The 18,780-nt window shown below is 65.0% G+C and overlaps 1 protein-coding gene across 2 annotated transcripts in view; it reads left to right on the plus strand.

Moving 5' to 3' along the window:
• The window catches only part of MLLT1 (MLLT1 super elongation complex subunit), a 63,117-nt gene extending 49,562 nt beyond the window's left edge, over nt 1–13,555 (plus strand). For both annotated transcript variants that reach the window (XM_044254435.1, XM_044254436.1), the window contains 7 exons: nt 2,927–3,481; nt 7,533–7,620; nt 9,511–9,619; nt 11,800–11,899; nt 12,211–12,282; nt 12,484–12,555; nt 12,724–13,555. In XM_044254435.1, the coding sequence (XP_044110370.1) occupies nt 2,927–3,481; nt 7,533–7,620; nt 9,511–9,619; nt 11,800–11,899; nt 12,211–12,282; nt 12,484–12,555; nt 12,724–12,852 (1,125 nt within the window). In that variant the 3' untranslated portion in view covers nt 12,853–13,555. The remainder of the gene's footprint in view (nt 1–2,926; nt 3,482–7,532; nt 7,621–9,510; nt 9,620–11,799; nt 11,900–12,210; nt 12,283–12,483; nt 12,556–12,723) is intronic.
• Nucleotides 13,556–18,780: the final 5,225 nt, after the last annotated feature.

Below are 18,780 nucleotides of genomic sequence, written 5' to 3' on the forward strand. Positions count from 1 at the left end.
GGGTTTTCTCCCCTGCTGGCCCCCCGGGCCTGTCCTTCCCTGACACATGTGGAGGGGAAAAGGAAAAGAAACTCTTGCAGAAGATCTGGTGGCTTCTCTCTCAGCCATCCACAGTTATTTGGGGCTCTGCGGAATAGGAGCAGTAGGAACTGACATTTCTTCCGTATGTGTCACTTGCAAGCCACCCGGACACCACGAGGGAATGCCCTCCTGGGTGGCCAGGACACCGCCGGGGCTGACAGGGCTGCATCGGCGAGGGCTGCTCGCAGCCTCTCTCGCCAGGGTCTTTGAGATCCCCAGGAGCCCCCAGGCCGGAAGTGCGTGTCTGAGGCGGGGGGCAGTGTTCACTGCGCAAAACCCCCCCCCCCGGTCCCGGCCCCAGGCTCTTTCTCCCCTCAGGCACTGTGACTAAGGAGGCACCTGCACGGGGGTTTCTTAGGCAGCCAAAGGCAGGTTCTTCTCTGCTGGTGGCTCTGCAGTCTTCTGCTTCTGAGCCGGCCATCTCTCTCTCCCCTCCCCGGACGGCACAGCCTTGTGCCGGCCTCTGTCCAGCTGAGGACCTTCCTTTGGGCACTGGCTGTTCTCCCCCAGATTGCTTCTCTGCAGCCTGGAGCCAAAAGGTCTGATCGGCCAGGCCACATACTCTGGGCAGAGAGGGCTTGGGGGGAAGGTTTGGGTCCTTGTACAACCTTGGCCACTGGCCTGGGGACTGCTGGAGGGTCGGGCTGTCGCAGCCCTCTGCAGATCGTTCCCTGACGGTTCTGTCCGTACCTCTGCCAGGCAGGGATCCGAGCCTCCTGGGAGCGGGGTGGGACCCTGGGAGGCTCACACCCCCCTAGGGGTGGTGCCCTCCAGCCCCTGCCTGGCAGCTCCCCTGGACCACACACATGGGGCTTCACAGGCACCTGCACCTCGGTCTGATGGCAGCCACTTGGCCCAGCTGACCTCTCTCTAAAGCTTGGTTCTTAGTCATCTTGGGGGTCACTAACAGTTTTGAGAATATGACTGTAATGAGTGCTTACGCCTGGGAATATCTACATTATGTTTGAGTTAGTGTGTGATTTCACATAGCCCGGGTTCTGGGGGTCTGTGTGCAGCCCCTCCGCCCCGGGTGAAGAGCTGCTGCTGCAAAGGGTGGCTGTGGAGGCGGGGTGGACCCCAGGGCTTGGGGCTGGGGAGCTGGGAGGTGGCATGACGGAACTACATTGGAGGCGTCGGCCAACGTGCCTGTCGGCTCTGCTTTGCCCCGCCTCTGGCGCTCGGATGGGTTCGTGCAGCCCCAGCAGGCACATGGACCCTGCAGGAAGAGGCCGGAGTGGCGTGTGGAGTTTGCTTCTTGCCTCCCTCCTTGGGGGAGCAGCTTGCTGGGGCGGGGAGCCCCGTTATGCAAGCCCGGCGCAAGGGGGCTGCCCCGTTAGACGGGCTGCTGGGGGCTCATGCTGTGAGCATCCCTTCCCCCAGCCCTGGTGACGTAAGAGCTGGGGCCACAGCCCCTGGGTGGTGTTTCTCCAGGGAGGTGGCAGTGACCCACGGCCATGTGGGGCTGTCCCCGAACCTTTGGCACTGATGTGGGTAATCGATTTGCAAGAAGACGGCGACCCGAGTGGATGAGAGGTGGTCAAGGCTGCGCCTTCTGTCCCTGTGGCTCTCTGCTGGGAGGGTCCCGTGGCGGCCTGTGGGAGCAGCAGGGGCCTTGCTGCTGGGGATTTTCCTGCCGTCTCCTGCGTGCTCCAGGCTGTCCCCTTGGCACTGGGGGTGAACCGGTGAAATGTGGCTGCCTGCGTGGTGCAGGTCACCCTCTGGTCTGGCTCTGTTGGTTTCCTGGTGTCCTTCGTTCTGCAGAGCCTTGGGGCTCCGCTATGCACCTGGCTGCCTGAGTGGGCTGGAGCCCTTAGCAGCTGACCGCAGCGGGCTCCTGTCTGGCGTACCCAGATATACAGGGTGATGGGGGGCTTTTGATAGGAAGGAAGCCCGAACGAGGTGTCCCATGGGGCTCCTGCCTGCAGACTGCGCCAGCTGCTCAGGGCGGCGGGGGGTTGGTGGCAGTGACCGAAGCCCCCTCTCGGTTGAGTGCTTGCTGCCTGCCGGGCCCTGCACCCTTGCCCAGTGAGGTAGGTGGACCTGCCCTCGTTCAGAGGAAGCCTAGGTGTGCAGGGTTGGAACCCCCAGCCCAGCCTTCTCAGTAGCCCGGCTCAGGGCCCCTCTCTGCGTCCGTCCCCGGAGGGAGCTCCGTGACCTGGTGGACCAATGCTAGAGTCTGGGCTCCACCCTCAACCCTCTGAATTTCCAAGGTGGACACCCAAGAGTCGTCCATGTTTTAGAGACACTGCCCAGGTGGCTTTGATTCCGAGAGGTTTAGGAGCTGTTCCACACAGGGCCTGGGAATCCAGCAGGTGCTCAGTAAATGCCGGCCATGGGGGTCAAAGAACAGCTGTGCTGGGTCTGCACTGGGGCTGGGGTGGGGGTGACCGGGCAGGAGGCGCGCAGGCTCTGTGTGGGGACAGAAGAGGGGGCGCCTGCCTGCTGGTGCCCCCCCGGCCCCTCCCCAACACCACGCGCAGCCTCCACTCGCCTGGGCCGCGGGGAAGCTGCGAGGTGCCGGCGTGGGAGCGGGTCGATGTGGCTTGCCTGTCTCATATCTGACTCACCGTGTGCTCTTCTTGAATCCCTCAGGGAATGTCAGTTCAATTCAGAGGGGAATCTTAGCCTGCAGTCGCCCGGGACCTGCTGACACTTCCTAGTAGTTTAAAGGGACAGCTCCATTTAAAACTCTCACCTGCTGCCTTACTTTTTCGCTTTATGGAAGATTTTCTCTAGCTGAGTCTGAATCAGGTGGATTATACTTTGTAGGGGTCGGGGGAGGCGGAGCAGGGCGGCCCCGAGATGCCATCTGACCGTGTCTTTCCCCTCCTGCCCGGCATTTCAGGACGCCAGCAGGGAGAGCGGCAAGGCCTGCAAGACCCACAAGACCGCCAAGGAGCACCGGGAGCGGCCGCGCAAGGACTCCGAGGGCAAGGCCCCGTCCAAGGAGCCGGAGCGCGAGCAGGCCAGGAGCGCCAAGGACGCTGCGCGGAAGCTGGGCGAAGGCCGGCCGCCCAAGGAAGAGAAGGCCCCACCGGCCAAGGCCGCATTCAAGGAGCCCAAGATGGCCCTGAAGGAGACCAAACTGGAGAGCATGTCCCCCAAGGGCGGGCCCCCGCCCCCGCCCCCCCCCAAGTCTTCCAGCAAGCGGCCGGCCGCCGCCGACTCCCCCAAGCCCAGCGCCAAAAAGCAGAAGAAGAGCAGCTCCAAGGGGTCCAGGAGCGCCCCCAGCACCTCGCCCCGCACCTCATCTTCCTCCTTCTCGGACAAAAAGCCAGCCAAGGACAAGGGCAGCGCCAAAGGGGAGAAGGTCAAGACCGAGAGCGAGCCCAGGGAGATCAAAAAGCCCCCAGAGGTGGAGGAGTCCAACTCAGAGGACGAAGCCTCCTTCAAGACAGAGGTGAGGTGGCGCCTGCCCTGCCCTCCCCTCCCCCCCCCCGCCCTCTCTCTCCTCAGCCTGAGCTGCTTGAAGCCTGTGGGCCCGAAGGTCACATGAGGAGGCTGGGGTCCGGGGTCCCCACTTGCTCTTTGTAGCTTTGGGCAAACCTCCACACCTCTCCAAGCCTCAGTTTCCCCTCCGGTCAGGCAAGCTGGAGACCGTGCTTAGGGAAGAAGGGTTTTGGTGCTTGGTTCGGAGCCCTCTTCTGTGGACAGCTCCCTGCACGGGCCAGGGTCTCGGGGACCGATCATGGGTCACCGCGGCGACTTCCCTGGCCACCGCAGGGTCATTCCGTCCGGAATTGCTCCCCCTGCTCCTGGGGCGTCCCTGAGTGTCTTCCTCCGCTCTTCGGGTCTGCGAACTGCAGCCGGCCGCTGGGCCTCCCCGCCCGGCCTCACCACCTCACCACCTGCCCTCCCCCTGACCACCTGCTCTCGTGCGCGCAGTTTGCGGCTCCTGCCGCAGCAGCTTTTCTAGGCAGCGCTGCAGGTCGCCGTTAGAGACGGCTGAGCCGTGGGGCAGCCGGTAGCCAGATGGCTGCCTGGGGAGCCAGACCTCCCAGGGGCCTCGGGGGGCGGCCCCCCACCCCCCGCCGCTGTGTGGCATCTGGGGGTCAGAGGACAGGTGCTTGGCTGGAGGAGTGGCTGAGTGACCCCCAACTTGTGTCACCTGCCCCTGCCCCCACTGCCTTTTTGTGTTTCCAAATCCTCATTCACTCTGGGAGGCAGAAGCCTCGCCTCTGGTGTTGCCGCTCAGAGCTCTGCTGGGACTTGGAAGTGGCTCCCGGGGGCCGGCTGTTGGAGGCAATGGTGTGGGCTTGGGGCGACAGTTTGGCCCGTGGGTAACCATGCGCCCCGCTGGCTTAGGGGTTCACACAGAGCTGTCAGTGACGTGTGCCCCATATCCCTCCATCTGCCAGTGACCTTGGAGCCCCCTGGGACGGGGCCTGTTCTCTGCAAGCCCCCAGCAGTCCCGGGCCACAGCGGGAGCTCGCTTGGTGGCCGGAGCTTCCTTGGCTGCTGGCGGCAGCTGTTGCAGCTGCCCCGTCCTCCGTCTGCCCAGCTCCTGCAGCTGGGGCCGGTGCCCTTCCCTCCGCACCTCAGCTGCTTTCGGGCCAGGCTTTCCTGGGCAAGGCTGGCGGACCTGCACGCTGGGGGAGAGGTGGCGCCCCCGCCCCTGGTCGGCACCCGGTGACCTGCTGCTGGTGCTCAGGCCGCCTTCCGGGGTGGTCATGTGGGCAGGCTGTGTGGGGCACTTCCTGCCCCGGGGGTGGCTGCCCTGTATGCGCTGGCTGGACGTGCGGGGTCTGTGGCCTTGGGCTCGGTGTCCCAAGGCTGGGGTGGCTCCAGGAAGCCTGGGGGTTCTGCGGGCTAAAGAAGAGCTTCCCGTGTCCCAAGAGACCTCTGAATGACAGGGCTCCGCTGCCGGAGGTCCCTGCGTGTGTGAGATTCAGACCCCCCACAGGGCGCCAGACGGTGTGACTCGCGAGCTTTTGCCAACCCTGGGACCGCAGTGAGGCGCAGGTGTCTGATAGAGGAGGTGGGCTAGCCTTCCAGACACAGGCCTCCCCAGCCCTTGACCCTGGGGGTTGTGTGAGGCACCAGCACCCAAAAGTTCTGACCGTGTGAGGACCCCGAGTTGCCGTTCCCGGGTAGCTCCTTGTCGGTGGCCCTGGGCCCAGCTCCCCAGCCGTTCCGGTGGCTTTTCTCTATTGTCTTTGGCCCCCGGGGTTCCTGAGCCAGTGGCCCCCATCCAGTCACGCCCTAGGTGGCCCCCCACCCTCCTTCTGGACACTCCACGTGGCCTGAGGGCCGGGACACTTGGGCAGTGCTCACAGTGAGCCCCCGTGCACTTTCTGACCTACATCTTCTTTAGGTTCTTTCCGCTGAAACCGTTTCTCGGTTCCCTTCCCCTGCCCTTGGGGTTGGCGTGGAAGGAAGAGGGACAGGTCCTCCTGAGAAGGGCATCTCGCTGCTTGGCCCGGACAACACCAGTGCTCGCCTTTCTGACACGGGGCCCAGGCCGGTCCCTGGGGGCTCCCCACATCCAGAGTCTGCTGACCTGAGTCACCCAACCAGGCACTGCCACACCCCGGTCTAGTGCTCGGCCCTTCCCGCCCACGCCCCTGGCCCAGTCCTGTCCAAATCCTGTGTCCTCAGAGGTCAGTGGCACAGTTGACCTCAAGCTCGGTGTGCTACCGTCTAGCACAGACACACGTTTTAGCAAAGACCAGCAAAGTCGCTCTTTCATAGATAGGTAAACTGAGGCTGAAAAGCAGAGGTGCTGATGAGAAAGCTAGGGTCTGAACCCGGCACACCTGCACCAGGGTAAGAGCTCCAGGGTCTGCGTGCCTGTGGGGCCACTTGGCTCTAGGCCTGTTGGGGTTTGGGGGTCATGCTGGTGTGTGTCGCACGTCTTCGCTGGTGTGCGTCTGATGGCTGTCTAGGCTGGGTTTCCCAGCGAGGGCTTCCCAGGGTACATCACTGGCTGGTGGGAAGGGGGGTGAGGAGGGGGTACGCAGGGCTACGCACATCGCGAAGGCCTAGAGTGGCTTCCGGTGGGCTGTGCTAACCTGTAGAGAAAAAAACTTCTTGAACTCGTCAGGCGAGAAGTGTTCTATGCCTGGGCAGCCGGCATCACTCTGTGGGTCTGTGGGGTGAGGGAGGAGTTGGGCCCTCCCAGGGCCCCTTCCTCGGGCTTCGGGCTGCCCTGACTGCACGGGCCATCTCGAGGGGCTGTCCCGTCCTGCAGCAGGCCAGGGGCTCTCATGCGGCGCCGGCTGGGACTGAACAGGCACTGCGGGCTGCCTACGCCTGTCTCCCAACCCCCTCCTCCCTCCTTGTGATGGTGTGTGTGTTGAGGGGTGTGGGGGGGGCGCCTGGTCCCTGGTGCTGAAGCTGTCTCCCTTCAGAGGGTCCCCAGAGGCTAGAGAGGGCTGGACAGGCCCTGTCCCGAGGACAGGCCTGCTGGGGCCCCTGCACGCTGGGGTGCTCTGGGCCGAGGCAGACCTCCTGAGCTGCAGGCTCTGCTCTTCTGCCCTTTGTAACCCGTGCCCCTGGCTCACGGCCTCCTGGGCTGCCCCTTTGGAGTAGCTTGTTGGCAGAAACCAAGGGCCCGGGAACAAACGCAGCCTCCGTTCTGCCAGAGGCTCCTGTCCCCTGCTCGTGTTCCCCAGGGCAGGGGCAGCTCACAAGTATCCTAACCGCCCCCCACCCAATCCTAAGGTCTGGTGTCCTACTTCGGCGTTTACTGCCCCCTGGTGGCTGGGCTTGGGGCGGCTGGCCCCGGGAAGAGGAAGGAGGAGGGGCTGTGACCGCCGGTAGCATGATGGGTCCAGCTCCCGTCCGCCGTGGCCTCACCGTGGCCTCACCGGCCTGTCACGTGCACACAGCCTCATCGCGGGCTCAGGCACACGGTGGGTGGTAGCACGTGGCGGGAAGACCGCTCTGGGTCATGCCTCAGCCTCGGGATGGGTTGTGAGGAAACAAGGGGGAGACAGAGAAGATGGGTTTTGTGCCCACCTTTCCCTTCCGCCGATCCCCGCAGGACCACTGCCCACAGCAGCCAGCGCGTGCCGCCGCCGGAGGAGGGCGGGGCCCACAGAGAGATGAGCCACCTCAGTCGCGCTGTCGCTCCCGTCCCCCCCACCCCCCACCGCCAACCCTTGCACAGCATTAAGAGCTTAACTACTAGTTCCCTGTCCTCCTGCCCCGGGGGATGGACAGACTGGACGTGTGGCCTGCAGCTTGTCCTGGGAGTGCTAGGAATTTCGAGTCCCTTCGTTGCATTTTGAATGCAAACTGGTGTCCTGGGACGCAGGGGGACCCGGAGCTTGTGTGAGGATGCTTGGCTCTGGCGCCTTGGTGACCCTTTGCCTCAGGGTCTGGGTGGAGACTGGCCAGGCGCTCCGGCACCCAGAGGGCATGTGCTGCCCAATCCTTCCCTCGGGACTGAAAGATTTTCTTGTTTTCTCTCCCTCCGCGCTGCCCACCCCCACTGCCCCGGGCTGAAGTCTGCGCAGTCGAGCCCGTCCAACTCCAGCTCCGGCTCCGACTCGAGCTCGGACTCGGACTTCGAGCCTTCCCAGAACCACAGTCAAGGTGCGTGGCGTGGAGGGCGGGCGGGGGACGGGTCTCGGCGCCCGCGCAGTGTTCTTGGGCGTGGGCAGCCCCTGGCCGCCTGGAGCCAGTGAGGCTCGGGGGACTGGGCTCCAGAGGACGTCACGACTGTCTTCTCCGCACCGTTGACTTGCATGGGGCTCGCTGCCCACCTGGGCGTCCGCGCACCCCGAGTCTGAACGCCAGAATCGCTCGCGGGTGCGCACGTGGGGTGGGTGATAGGGAAGGCCCCGGGTGACAGGAACACTGGGGGAGCCCGGCCCTGGACGTTCCCAGACCAGGCCCCCAGATTCGTGTCTGTAGGTTTATGGAGGCTCGGGGCGTCCGGATTAAAGAGCGACACAGAAGCAGCCCCCCGCCCCCCACCCAGGGGCCGGGCGTGAGAAGTGGGGCTCTTTCCGGTTCTTCTGTCCTTGGTGTTTGTCTCCAGGGGGGGCCTCAGCCTTGCCTGCCTATGGCCTTGGGTCTCTGGAGAGGGGCCCCTTTCTCGTTTGGGCCTCACCCCTGAGCAGACACCCCTCCTTGCCCCTGCCCCTGCCCCCAGCAGATAGAGGCTGCTGTTTCCTCTGCCTCCCCCCACCCCGTCCTCACCTCACCCCTGCCCCATCTTCACCCACCCCGTCCTCACCCCTCCTCCACCCCCTTCCCCTCCGGCCCCCACACCCATCCCTGCGCCACCTCAGCATGGCTCTCGGGGCAGCGGGGGAGACAGTCAGGCTCAGACCCCAGCAGTCTGCGTTTCTGTCTTTTCCCTGCGTCCCTTTTGGGAAGGCTGGAGGGGGAGAAGGCCAAAGTGCCACTTGGCTGCCCTCAGAGCAGGGAGGGCCTTCCTCGGGTGCAGAGTGGGCCTGGGGGCCCCTGGCCTGCAGGGTGCTGAGGTGAGAAGGCAGCCAGGGGCTCACCCTCAAACCGGAAGCATTACTTCTGGCGGATGGGGCCAAGGTTTTCCTGCCCCCACAGTCTCGAATCTTTTTTCAAGGGTTGGGGAGAGCTGGGGACTGGAGCATGTGCAGGGGGTTGGGGGGGTTGGGGTGGGGGGAGGGTCTGGCCTGGAATTCAGACAGCAGTCGCTGAGGGGAATGGGGGATGGGATGCTCAAAGCCCACACTCTCTCCAAGGGTTCTTATCTACGGGGAAGGGAGGGGGAACCTGCCCAAGCAGGATCATGTGACCAAGGTAATTGAGGGCTTTGTGTCCCTCTGTTGCCTTGGTAACAGGAATATAAACCAAGATGCCGTCTGTAGGGGACTGGAACTGTGAGCCTCTGGAGAGAGGAGAGGACGGCTGGCCCAGAGCAGCGGAGGGGGTTGCCGAAGGGCTGGGCAGGCCCAAATAGGGGCGCAGGCAGCCCGGGAGGGTGCTGTAGCCCCCAGGTCTGGCTGCCTCGCCCTCCCTGGCCGGGGCTGGCTAGCTGGGGCTCTAGCAGAGGCTGTGCTCCCTGCACCCAGAGCAGAGGAGGGCTGGCCCATCGGCCTGGGTGATGGAGGGACCCTGCAGTCCTGCTCCAGGCCAGGGGCCGGAGACCTGTGCGCGGGACCAGGGGCCAGAGGCCTGCGAGCAAAGCCAGGGGCCAGAGGCCTGTGCGCAGGGCCAGGGGCCGGAGTCCTGCGAGCAGGGCCAGGAAGGTAGGGGGCAGAGGAGCCACGGGGTCCTTCAGGAAGAGGGTGGCCACGGGGGCCTTTCTTAGGGGTGGGTGGCAGACCTCACTCTGGCGGGAGGGACCTCCGAGGCAGGCTTGCATGGCTGTGCTTTGGGGTCATGGTTTCAGGAAGCTCCATGTGGCCTTTGAGTGTGCAGGGGAGCCTGTAGGGCCAGGCAGAGCCCTGATCTTCCTTCTCTGCCCTCCTCTCTCTCCCTCGCCGCGCTCCCCAGGCCCCCTGCGCTCCATGGTGGAGGACCTGCGATCCGAGGAGTCCGACGAGGACGACTCTTCGTCAGGCGAGGAGGCCTCCGGCAAGACGAACGCTGGCAGGGATTCCAGGTGCCCGGGCCGGCGGGGAGCGAGCCGGGTGGGCGTCAGGGCGACCCGGGGTGGCTCCACCTGCCTCTGCTGCAGTTGGGGGGCTTTGGGGAGGTAGGGCCAGGAGGGCCTGCCTGGGGTCTGCGTGCTCGGTTCCATGAGGCTGAGGCTCTCTAGGCGGCCGGCTGGCCGGAAGGGCGGGGGTGCTGAGGGCACGGCGCACAGGCAGCACCAGAGAAGGGAGTGAGGCAGTGCCCGGCAGCCCGGGGCCAGTCCCGGCCCAGGCTACACGGTGGTTCGGCGGGAGGGGGGCTTGTTCCTCTGCTTTGGGGCCAGGAGGCCACCTCCCCCTCCCCCCTCCCCCTCCCCCACATGGGTGGCACAGGGTGAGGACGGACGGAAGACTCTCCTGGGAGCTGCGGACACCCCAGCATGGGGAGATGCTGTGGCTGCCCGCTGGTCTGGGGCAGGGGACGTCGGTCCTTTCTTCGGAGCAGGGCGAGCCAGGCTCCTCCACTGGGCACCCGCAGACCCTTGGACCGAGCCCGCCTCCAGGACGGCTGTGTGTGGTCAGCCTCCAGCCCAGGGCAGGTGTCGGCCTTGGCGCCGGGCCAGCAGATCGGCTCGACCTGGAGTCAGCAGCCCGTGTCTCGGAGAGGCTGGGCGTTGAGTCTGCACCCCCGAGGGTCAGGGAAGCCTGACGGGGGGCTCAAGTGGTGTTGTGCCGGTCGCGGTGGCCACCGTGCCGTCCTGAGAGCTGCGGCCGAGGGAGGCTGGAAAGGGGCTTGTGCTCTGGCGGGCAGGCTCGGGGCAGGGCAGATGGGGCTGATGGGGCTGATGGGGCTGGGCCAGGGTGGGTCAGGACCATCCCAGGCCAGAAGGAACCTGTTTCCTGCCCTGCCCGGTGTGGTGCAGGGTGGGGGGGGCGGTGAGCGCTCACACACGTGGCCCTGTTCCTGAGAGGCTCCCCGAGCCGCACAGGGACCGGATGTGCATAAGCACCTTTTCTAGGGGCGGACGTGGAAGGTCGGGCCTTCTGGAGCGCTGGGGAAGGGGCCACGTTGGCCCTGTGGCTGCTTGGGATGAGCTGACAGAACCCCACCTTGTCCTGTCTGCCTTGTGGGGAGCTGCTGGGCGGGGGGGCACAGATGCAGGGGAACTGAAGGGTGCGTGGGGCACCGGGGCTATGCCTGGGCCTGGCTGACGCCGTGTGCTGCCCGGGCAGTGAGGAGACCTGCCCGCCTGCCTTCGCTCCTGGGGACCCGCAGCTGCGGGAGTTGGGGAGAGAGCAGCCTCTGGGCCCTGAAGAGAGCAGGGCCCTGGGGGCCGGGGGCTGGGTGCTGCTTGTGGGAGGAGCCCACCCACCCTCCCAAGGCCGGGACAGCCCTGACCCCAGGGCAGTGAGAACAGAGCCCCCCGGGGCTGAGGTTCTGGCCTCTGTGGGCCCCGCTGTTTCTCGCACTGCTCCCTGGGGAGGCCGGTGTCGGGCGGCGGGAGAAGGCAGCGGGCGGACCAGTGGTGCGGCGGAGGAGCTGGGCAGCCGCAGCTGCAGGCTGCTCCTTCCCAGGTCGGCCCTGGGGTGTCCTCAGGGCCCGGAGGTCCTGGACGGGGTCTTCCCAAGGGTGCTGTGTGTGCCTGGCCCACGGATGGGCTCCCTCCACACCTGCGTCCTGGGCTTCCGGAGATTGGGGAATGCTAAGGACGGCGGCCGGCACGGTTAGTGCCGACACGGAGTGAGAGACACGTGGCTCTAGGCTCGTGCGTGTGGGGGATTCGGAACCGAGTCCTCACGCCCTTCTCTCTGAGACAGCCTGACCGCTCATCCCCAGGACAGGCTGCCCCGGGCCCCTGGCGGGGGAGGCCTGCTGCCCAGAGCGCCGCAGCTCGGCCGCCAGCAGCAGAACCCAGCCCAGGAGCGAGACCAGCAGACCACCCCCGGGCTGGGTTCTGACCCAGGAGCCCTGCGCCCCCCACCCCCCGCCGAGCCTCTCAGGGTGCCGGCCCGCTGCTCTTGGGGCTCTGTGCTTGGAAAGCGGGAGCTGCTTTCTATTGGCAGTAGCTGCCTAGAACTGAGTGAAGTCGATTTAGGGGAGCGCGGAAACGAGAATATGGGGTGGACGCCAGGCCCACGGGGCAGCAGCCCAGGTCCCTGAAACAGTGGGTGGAGGAGGTCTGACACGGAGCGGTGTACCTGTGTTCAGGTTGAGCTTCAGTGACAGCGAGAGTGACAACAGCGCCGACTCCTGCCTGCCCAGCCGAGAGCCCCCTCCCTCCAAGAAACCACCCCCACCCAACAACAAGGTAAGGGGGTGGGGGGCGGCCCCGCGTGGCCCAGTCAGGAGGAGGAGAAGGGGGTCTCTTGGGTGATCAGGTCTCTGCTTCAGCCCGCACATCCTGGATGTAGGGCTGAGGGATGGCCCGTGGCCTGCTCCTGGGCTGTGGTTCTCCAAGACTTGGAGGCTGAGGCTTGATTCCCCACCCCCGCCCCCCAGACCCCGGAGAGATTTCTGCTCGCCAGGATGGGCTGGCCCTGGACAGAAGGGAGGGCCTCCTGTGGGCGGGAGGAGGGGAGGAAGGCGAGAGCTCTGAGCAGACCCCGGTTTGTCCTGCAGGCATCAGGCCGGAGGAGCCCGGAGTCCTGCAGCAAGCCCGAGAAGATCCTCAAGAGGGGCACCTATGACAAGGTGGCGGGCTGGGACTGGGCAGGTTGGGGGCGGGGGCAGGACCCCAGAGCTTGATGCGCTTCTCCCACCGGGTACCCTGTCTGGCCTTCCTCTTCCCCTGGGCCCTGAGCCAAGATGGGTGGGCTCAGGGGCAGGGTGGGCTGAGCTGACGGCAGGGGCTGGCGCGGCTGCGGGCTGAGCGCCCCTCCGCCACCCCCCCAGGCCTACACGGACGAGCTGGTGGAGCTGCACCGGAGGCTGATGGCCCTGCGGGAGCGCAACGTGCTGCAGCAGGTTCGGTGCCCCGCCCCCACCCCGGGTCGGGAGGCCTGGGGTTGCCCAAGCATGCCTCCCCAGGGAGCCCTCCTCCTCCCCAACTCCTCTCCCCTGTCAGAGCCTGGGGGGGGAGGGCCACCCCGCCCCCGCCCCCTGTTCCTGACGCCACCCTGCCACACCTTCTAGATCGTCAACCTGATCGAGGAGACGGGCCACTTCAACGTCACCAACACCACCTTCGACTTCGATCTCTTCTCCCTGGACGAGACCACCGTGCGTAAGCTGCAGAGCTACCTGGAGGCCGTGGCCACATGACCCTGGGCCGGGTGCCGGGCCCTGTTCGCTGGGGCCCTGGGCGGCCGCATCCGGGCCCCGCCTTCCTCCTCCTCTCTCGACTCACCCACCCGCAGCACTGCCTTAGTGACCGCCCTGTCCTCGGCCCACACGGCCAGCTGCACTTTCCTCGTCGGCTCCCGGCCCACCCTCCCCACCACCTTAGCGGGAGCCCTGAGGCTGAGGGGGGGCCGGCCAGCGCCGCTGCTCCCCAACACGCAGGGGCCGTCCCCTGCGCCCCACTCGGAAAGCAGCGGGTGTTGAAGGCAGCACCGGCCTCGCTCCAGAAGGGGAGGAAAGGTGGCCGGCAGTGGGGCCCTCGCTCCAAGGAGGGGCGCGTGGCCTGGTCTCAGTGCCTGGGCCTCTCTGAGCAGCCCGGGCACTGCCTCCAGCCTCCCCGAACGGTTCACACCCCCCCCCCCGCGCCCCAGGAGCGCAGAGGGCCGCAGCCCCCCGCGGGCTCTCACTGTGCTGGGACTCGTCTGTATAGTTCTCTCTAGTGTGCGTGTGTGTCTGCACTGTAGGTACCAGAGCGGCTTCCGGGCGTGCGTGTCCGTGGCACGTGGGGGGTGGGGGGTGAGTTCGGCGGGACTTTTAGGTTAAGACGTTTCCACTGGTCTGGTCGTTGGGCCGGAGGCCGAGCTGGAGCAGCACGGGCCCTCTCCAGGCTAGGGGACGGGGCGTCCTCCCGGGGCGCGGAGGGCCCTGCGCGGGCCGGCGAACACTACGACGGGCCAGCAGGTCCGCGGGCACCCAGGGGCCTGGGCGCCCTTGGTGCCTGGTCAGACCAGCGGCCGCCTCCGGGAGCCGAGCTGGGCTCCGCCGGCCGCAGGCCCTGCCGGGGCCGCCCCTCCCCCACGGCTCGTGCTCCTCCTCCTTCCATAGGACCCTTTTCCTTCTGCTGTTGGAGTCTTTGAACTTTGAAAACATGAGCTTTTGCCAAATAAGACGGGATAGTTTGTGGAGTTTTTTGAGGAGTGTCAGGACTCAGAGCCAGCCCCTCGTGGCCGGGCCCCGCCGGTGGCAGGCCCTTCCGGGCACACACCGCTCTGGCTTGGGCTCGGCCCTCCCACCCCCGCGAGCCACGCCGGTCCAGAGACCCAGCTCCTCGCATGCCTGAGACTCTCCAAGGGCCACGTCGGCCCCTCGCTCCCAGCCAGGACGCCCTTGCGGCATCAGCCCCCCCCCCGGGATGGGGCTCCTCGGGGCAGGGGCCCTGTGTGCTCAGCCTCTATTCCCCCAGACCACGACTCAAGGCTCCCCCGACCCCTCTCCCCCGACTTTTGCCGTGAAGGAGACGTAGGGCAGGGGCCTGGGGTGGGGCCCAGAGGTGGGCTCCCCCTCTCCCCCAAGTTCTGAGCTCCGATGTGGGGAGTGCCAGCCTCCCCTTCCCTGTGGTTTCGTCTGTGAGGCAGACCCTAAGCACTCCTGGGGGAGCCCTGCCTCCAAGACTCCCCCAGACTTCAGCCTCCCTGGGAAGCCCCCAGACCTCGCTGGGAAGGCCCGGGAGCTCTGCAGAGGAAACCGCCATGACTCCTCGCCGTCTGCTCTGATTCTCTCCTGACCCCACTGCCTTGAGGTATTAGGAAGAGGGCAGGCCTATGTGGCGGGCCCTGTGCCGTCACCGTCCCCTTCCCCAGGCAGGCCGACAATACTCCAAAGTGGGGCACCCTTCTTCTCTGGAAACTCTAAGACATTGGACTGAAGGAACCGGCCTGACGTGGGCTACATGGAAGGCAGCCGCTGCCCAGCCCTCTGTGTGCGGAGGCTGCTGGGGCCCACAGCCAGGAGCCCGAGCTGGTCTTTCCCCTTTGGGAGCATCTGCTGGGAAGGGCCATAGGCCCTCCCGAGCTCCATGTGGCAGCTTGGGCGGCGCTCAGCTCTGGAGCCGGGCCGTGCCCAGGAAGCCGCTGGAGGAAGGCCAGGATTCGGCCTGCCCTCAGGAGCAGCAGTGTCTGGCCCCTCCTGCTGTTTCTGGGGCTTTCAGAAGCACCAACCCACTTCTCAGTTACCTCCTCTGGCCAGAAGGCCCCAGTGCTGGCCCCATGACCACCGATGGACGTGCCAGGCACCCAGGGCCCTGACCCTGACTGCAGCATGCCCAGCTGCTCCCCCTCCCCCCCAGCTGCCCGGCAGCTGGGCCTACAAGGGCTCTGGGGACGCTTCCATAGGAAGGGGCTGGCACTTTGTGATTGCCTCGTGTTTAGTGTTAAGCCCCCTGCCCCCAGTGCAAATCCCTGTGTTTTGCTATCTCCTGAACAAAATGTAAACCGACACCTGAAAGCAAAAGGTATCGAATACCTTTTTTACCCATAAGGGTTTTTACAAAGAATGTGTCTCACTAGGAACTAGGACACTCATCAGCCCGAGACCAACTCCTGGATAAAAGGAATAAAGGAGAATCGTGTTTGTAATAAGTTACAGGATTGTTTCTGTCCTGGATTTTAAACTTTTTGTTAAATTGTGAAATTATGGAGGAGTTTTATAGAAAAAAAAAAGTGAAATAAAGTCAGATGGGAAAGCAGATCTGTATGGAGAGCCTGGTGCGTCCGCTTGGTTCCACCTGGAACAGCCAGGAGGGGGAGGGGGTGGGCGTCAAGCCCGGGCAGGGGCGTGGGGAGGGGGGAGTGTACGCACGGTTGGCCTCCTGGAGGAATACAGACGGCGCCGCTAGAAATCCAGGAGAGGGATGGTGGTGGAGAATTTGGTCCTGGGTCCTGTTTTGGATGGTGTGTTCTTTCCTTGGAAGCCGGCAGCAAGATGGGATTGAGAACCAAGCCCGACTTCACAATATGGGAGAATGGGTGTGTGGGGGGGCGGGGGGGGGGGGGATGGGTTGGCATGGGGGATGGGAGAGAGGGGGGTGGGGGTGGAGGGGTGGGGGATGGGCTGGGGTGGGAGGACGACAAAGGGCAAGATAGGCAGGAAGAGGGTGGAGAAGCTTCCTTTGCTGCGAGCTGGGGGCCTGCCTGCTGGTCTGTCCGCCGCGGCCTTTGCTCTGGACTCTGTGGCAGCCCGGGTTCTCACAGGCCCCTCGTACGCAGCCCCGTCCGCCCTGCGAGAGCTCCGTCCCTGAGTGCCCCGCGCGGCAGGCTGGCACCCGGCCGCTCTGCCCACGGCAGCTGCGAGGGAGGTGGCGGGCCCCCGCGGGGTCCCCGGGAGCCTGCCTTCTCAGTCTGGCCAAAACTCTGCTTCCAACATCAGGGCTCCCCCGCCCTGTCTTTTTTTTTTTTTTTTTTTTTTAAAGGTTTTATTTATTTATTTGACAGAGAGAGATCACAAGTAGGCAGAGAGGCAGGCAGAGAGAGAGAGGAGGAAGCAGGCGCCCTGCCGAGCAGAGAGCCCGATGCGGGACTCGATCCCAGGACCCTGAGATCATGACCTGAGCCGAAGGCAGCGGCTTAACCCACTGAGCCACCCAGGCGCCCACCCCCGCCCTGTCTTTACCACCGCAGAAAGATTGTGCAAGTCCCCTGGGGCAGTGTCTGCTCTGAGCTCCTGAAGAAGGCAGAGAGCGAGAGAGGGTCCCCGGGGTTCCCAGGGTATGTGGAGCCCCACCACACACTGAAGGGCTGACTGCCCGGGGCCAAGAATGCAGCAGGGCGGAGAAGCGTCACACGCCTCTTCCCGAGCCCTGGATGGCGCGGGAGCTGCCGCCGGAGTCCCCGCGGGGCGGACGCAGCGGTCCCGAGAGCCACCAGCCTGCGGCGCCGCACGTAGGCACATTCTGAGACGTGAGCCCAGGCACGTGCTCCCGCGGCTGCACACACGTGTTGGCCCCGGGGCGGGGGGGGGGGCGCCCTGAGGAATTCTCATTAGCGGCAGGGAATTCAGTTCCTTGAAAAAAGTCTGTGTCATCCTTGGTGCGTAAAGGTGTCTCCACGCGTTCCGGAGCTCTAGGTGGGCGGCCGCGCTCTTCTCCCGCCCTCTGCCGCGGCTCTGGGGCCGTCTGCCTCCCGCCGGACCGGCTGCGAAGTCAGCCCTCCAGCCTCTCGCCCCTTTGACGCTTTGGTCTCTGGTGCCTTTAAAGTTTCCTTTTCGTCTTTCAGTTGGAAACAGTTGCACAACGTTTCGGTGTTTTGTTTCTTTCATCCATAGGCCGCCTCTGCCCCCTTTCAGTGCTTTTGCCTTGAATATTTCCAAATCTGATGTCGTAAATGTCTATTTTGATGACTCCAGACAAGTCTGCAGGTTCCACAGGCACGTGACCCTCATTCCTGCTGCTTTTCCGCGTCCACTTTCTCATGCGTCCCTCGGGAGCCGCGGTCCGCGCCCGGCCGGGACGGCGCTGCCTCCCAAACAGCGGCCGCCCGCACACCTCTTCCGGAACGCGTCTGCGAGCTCCGGCCTTACGCGGTGCCGGTGCGCCTTAACCCACACCACTTCCCCTGCGGGCGGGCTCGGGGCGGGTTTCCCCCCTGCTCCTCTTCCGTGGCTGCGCACAGCTGCGCGTGGCCAGGGGCGCCACTGGGTCTCGGGGGGGTGGCGGGTGGGGGTAGGGGGACGCCAGCGCGGGCCTCACCCGCCCGTCTTCCTAGGGGGCTCGTGGGCGGCAGCCTGCTTGTGCCCCCGCGCGTGTTCTTCTCGGAGCATGAGATGTGGCTCTTGCGTGGCCCAGAGTTCCCCGCTTGCCCTTCTGTCCTGTGCGCGGCCCGCGGCCCTCAACACGCGGAAGCCTGACGTCCTGGTCCCGCTTCTCCCTGCACCGCCGGGTGCTTATTCCCGGTCAAGCACGATACAAGGTTTACGAGTGCTCTCCAGGCTCCTTCCACCAATTCAATTCTTGCTCCTCCCTTTTCTTCCCTCCCTTGCTTTCGTTCTCTCCGTTTGCTCCGTCTGGAGCGCATCAGCCAGGAGGCACGGCCCCAGCTCTTTCCCCGCAGTAGCTACCCGAGGCCGGGCATCCCCGGTCACGGGCTAACCCGTGCTTCCTCCGCTTACCCGAAAGGCCAGTCCGTTCCTGCACGCTCGTCTGTGTGCCGCGCTCCCCTCCGCTGCCCGCCTGCCGCTGACGCCCCCTCACTGAGCGTCTCACTCCCGTGGCTTTGTCATTTCTTTATGACTAGTAGAACTAGTCCTGTCTGTTAATTATCATTCCCTTCTTAGAGTTTCCCAGAGAGGCCGGCATGGTGGCTTTCCCACCTAGCCTAATCAGCCTGGGTTCGAGAACGTTTTCTTTATCTCGTGATCCTCAAGTGTCCTGTTAACATTTTAGTTTCAATTTTAATTAAAAAAATATATATGTATACGTCCTCGCTGGCGCTGGGTGTGTCCCCAGAGACTCCTTGGTGGCCGCTGTCTCCGGGTGACCGCGAACAGCGCCGGAGTGGGGGTGGGCTCGTCACTGCACCCTCTCCCCAGGGGGTCGTGAGCCTGGGCGGCCGCGCCTCACCTTTCTTACGTCAGAGTGTGTGTAGTGTTCAAAGTGAAGCAGCTGTGGGCTTTATCGCACCGGGTTTCGGCTTTTCCGCAGCCTGCGGCAGGGACTCCTCACCCACCTGGGCACGGGGGACACTGCGCCGGGCTCCCCGTGGGGTGTCAGGTGGCGTCCCCGGGCTCCACCCCCCCCACGTGCCACTAGCACCCACCTGCCTAGTGGAGATAACCAAAAATGTCCCCAGACATCGCCACATGTGTCCTGGGAGCACAGGACCACCCTGGGTAAGCACCACAGCTTTTGTGAAACCAGTTTTATTCACTTTCACCTTTAAATGGAAAGCACTGCCCCAGAGGGGGCATCTTAGTTAAAACCCGTCCCGGTCGGCTCGGCACTCGGAACGGCTTCCCTCCTTCTAGAAGGCAGCACCTCGGGCATCACATCTTCTGGATCCTCCGATAGGGGTTTGGGGGCAGAGGGGCTCCGGGTCCGGGGATGAGGCCGGAAGCCCCGGGGCCTTTCCTGGCTGCTGG

This window comes from Neovison vison, chromosome 6, assembly GCF_020171115.1.
Source record: "Neovison vison isolate M4711 chromosome 6, ASM_NN_V1, whole genome shotgun sequence".
Classification (NCBI taxonomy): domain Eukaryota; kingdom Metazoa; phylum Chordata; class Mammalia; order Carnivora; family Mustelidae; genus Neogale; species Neogale vison.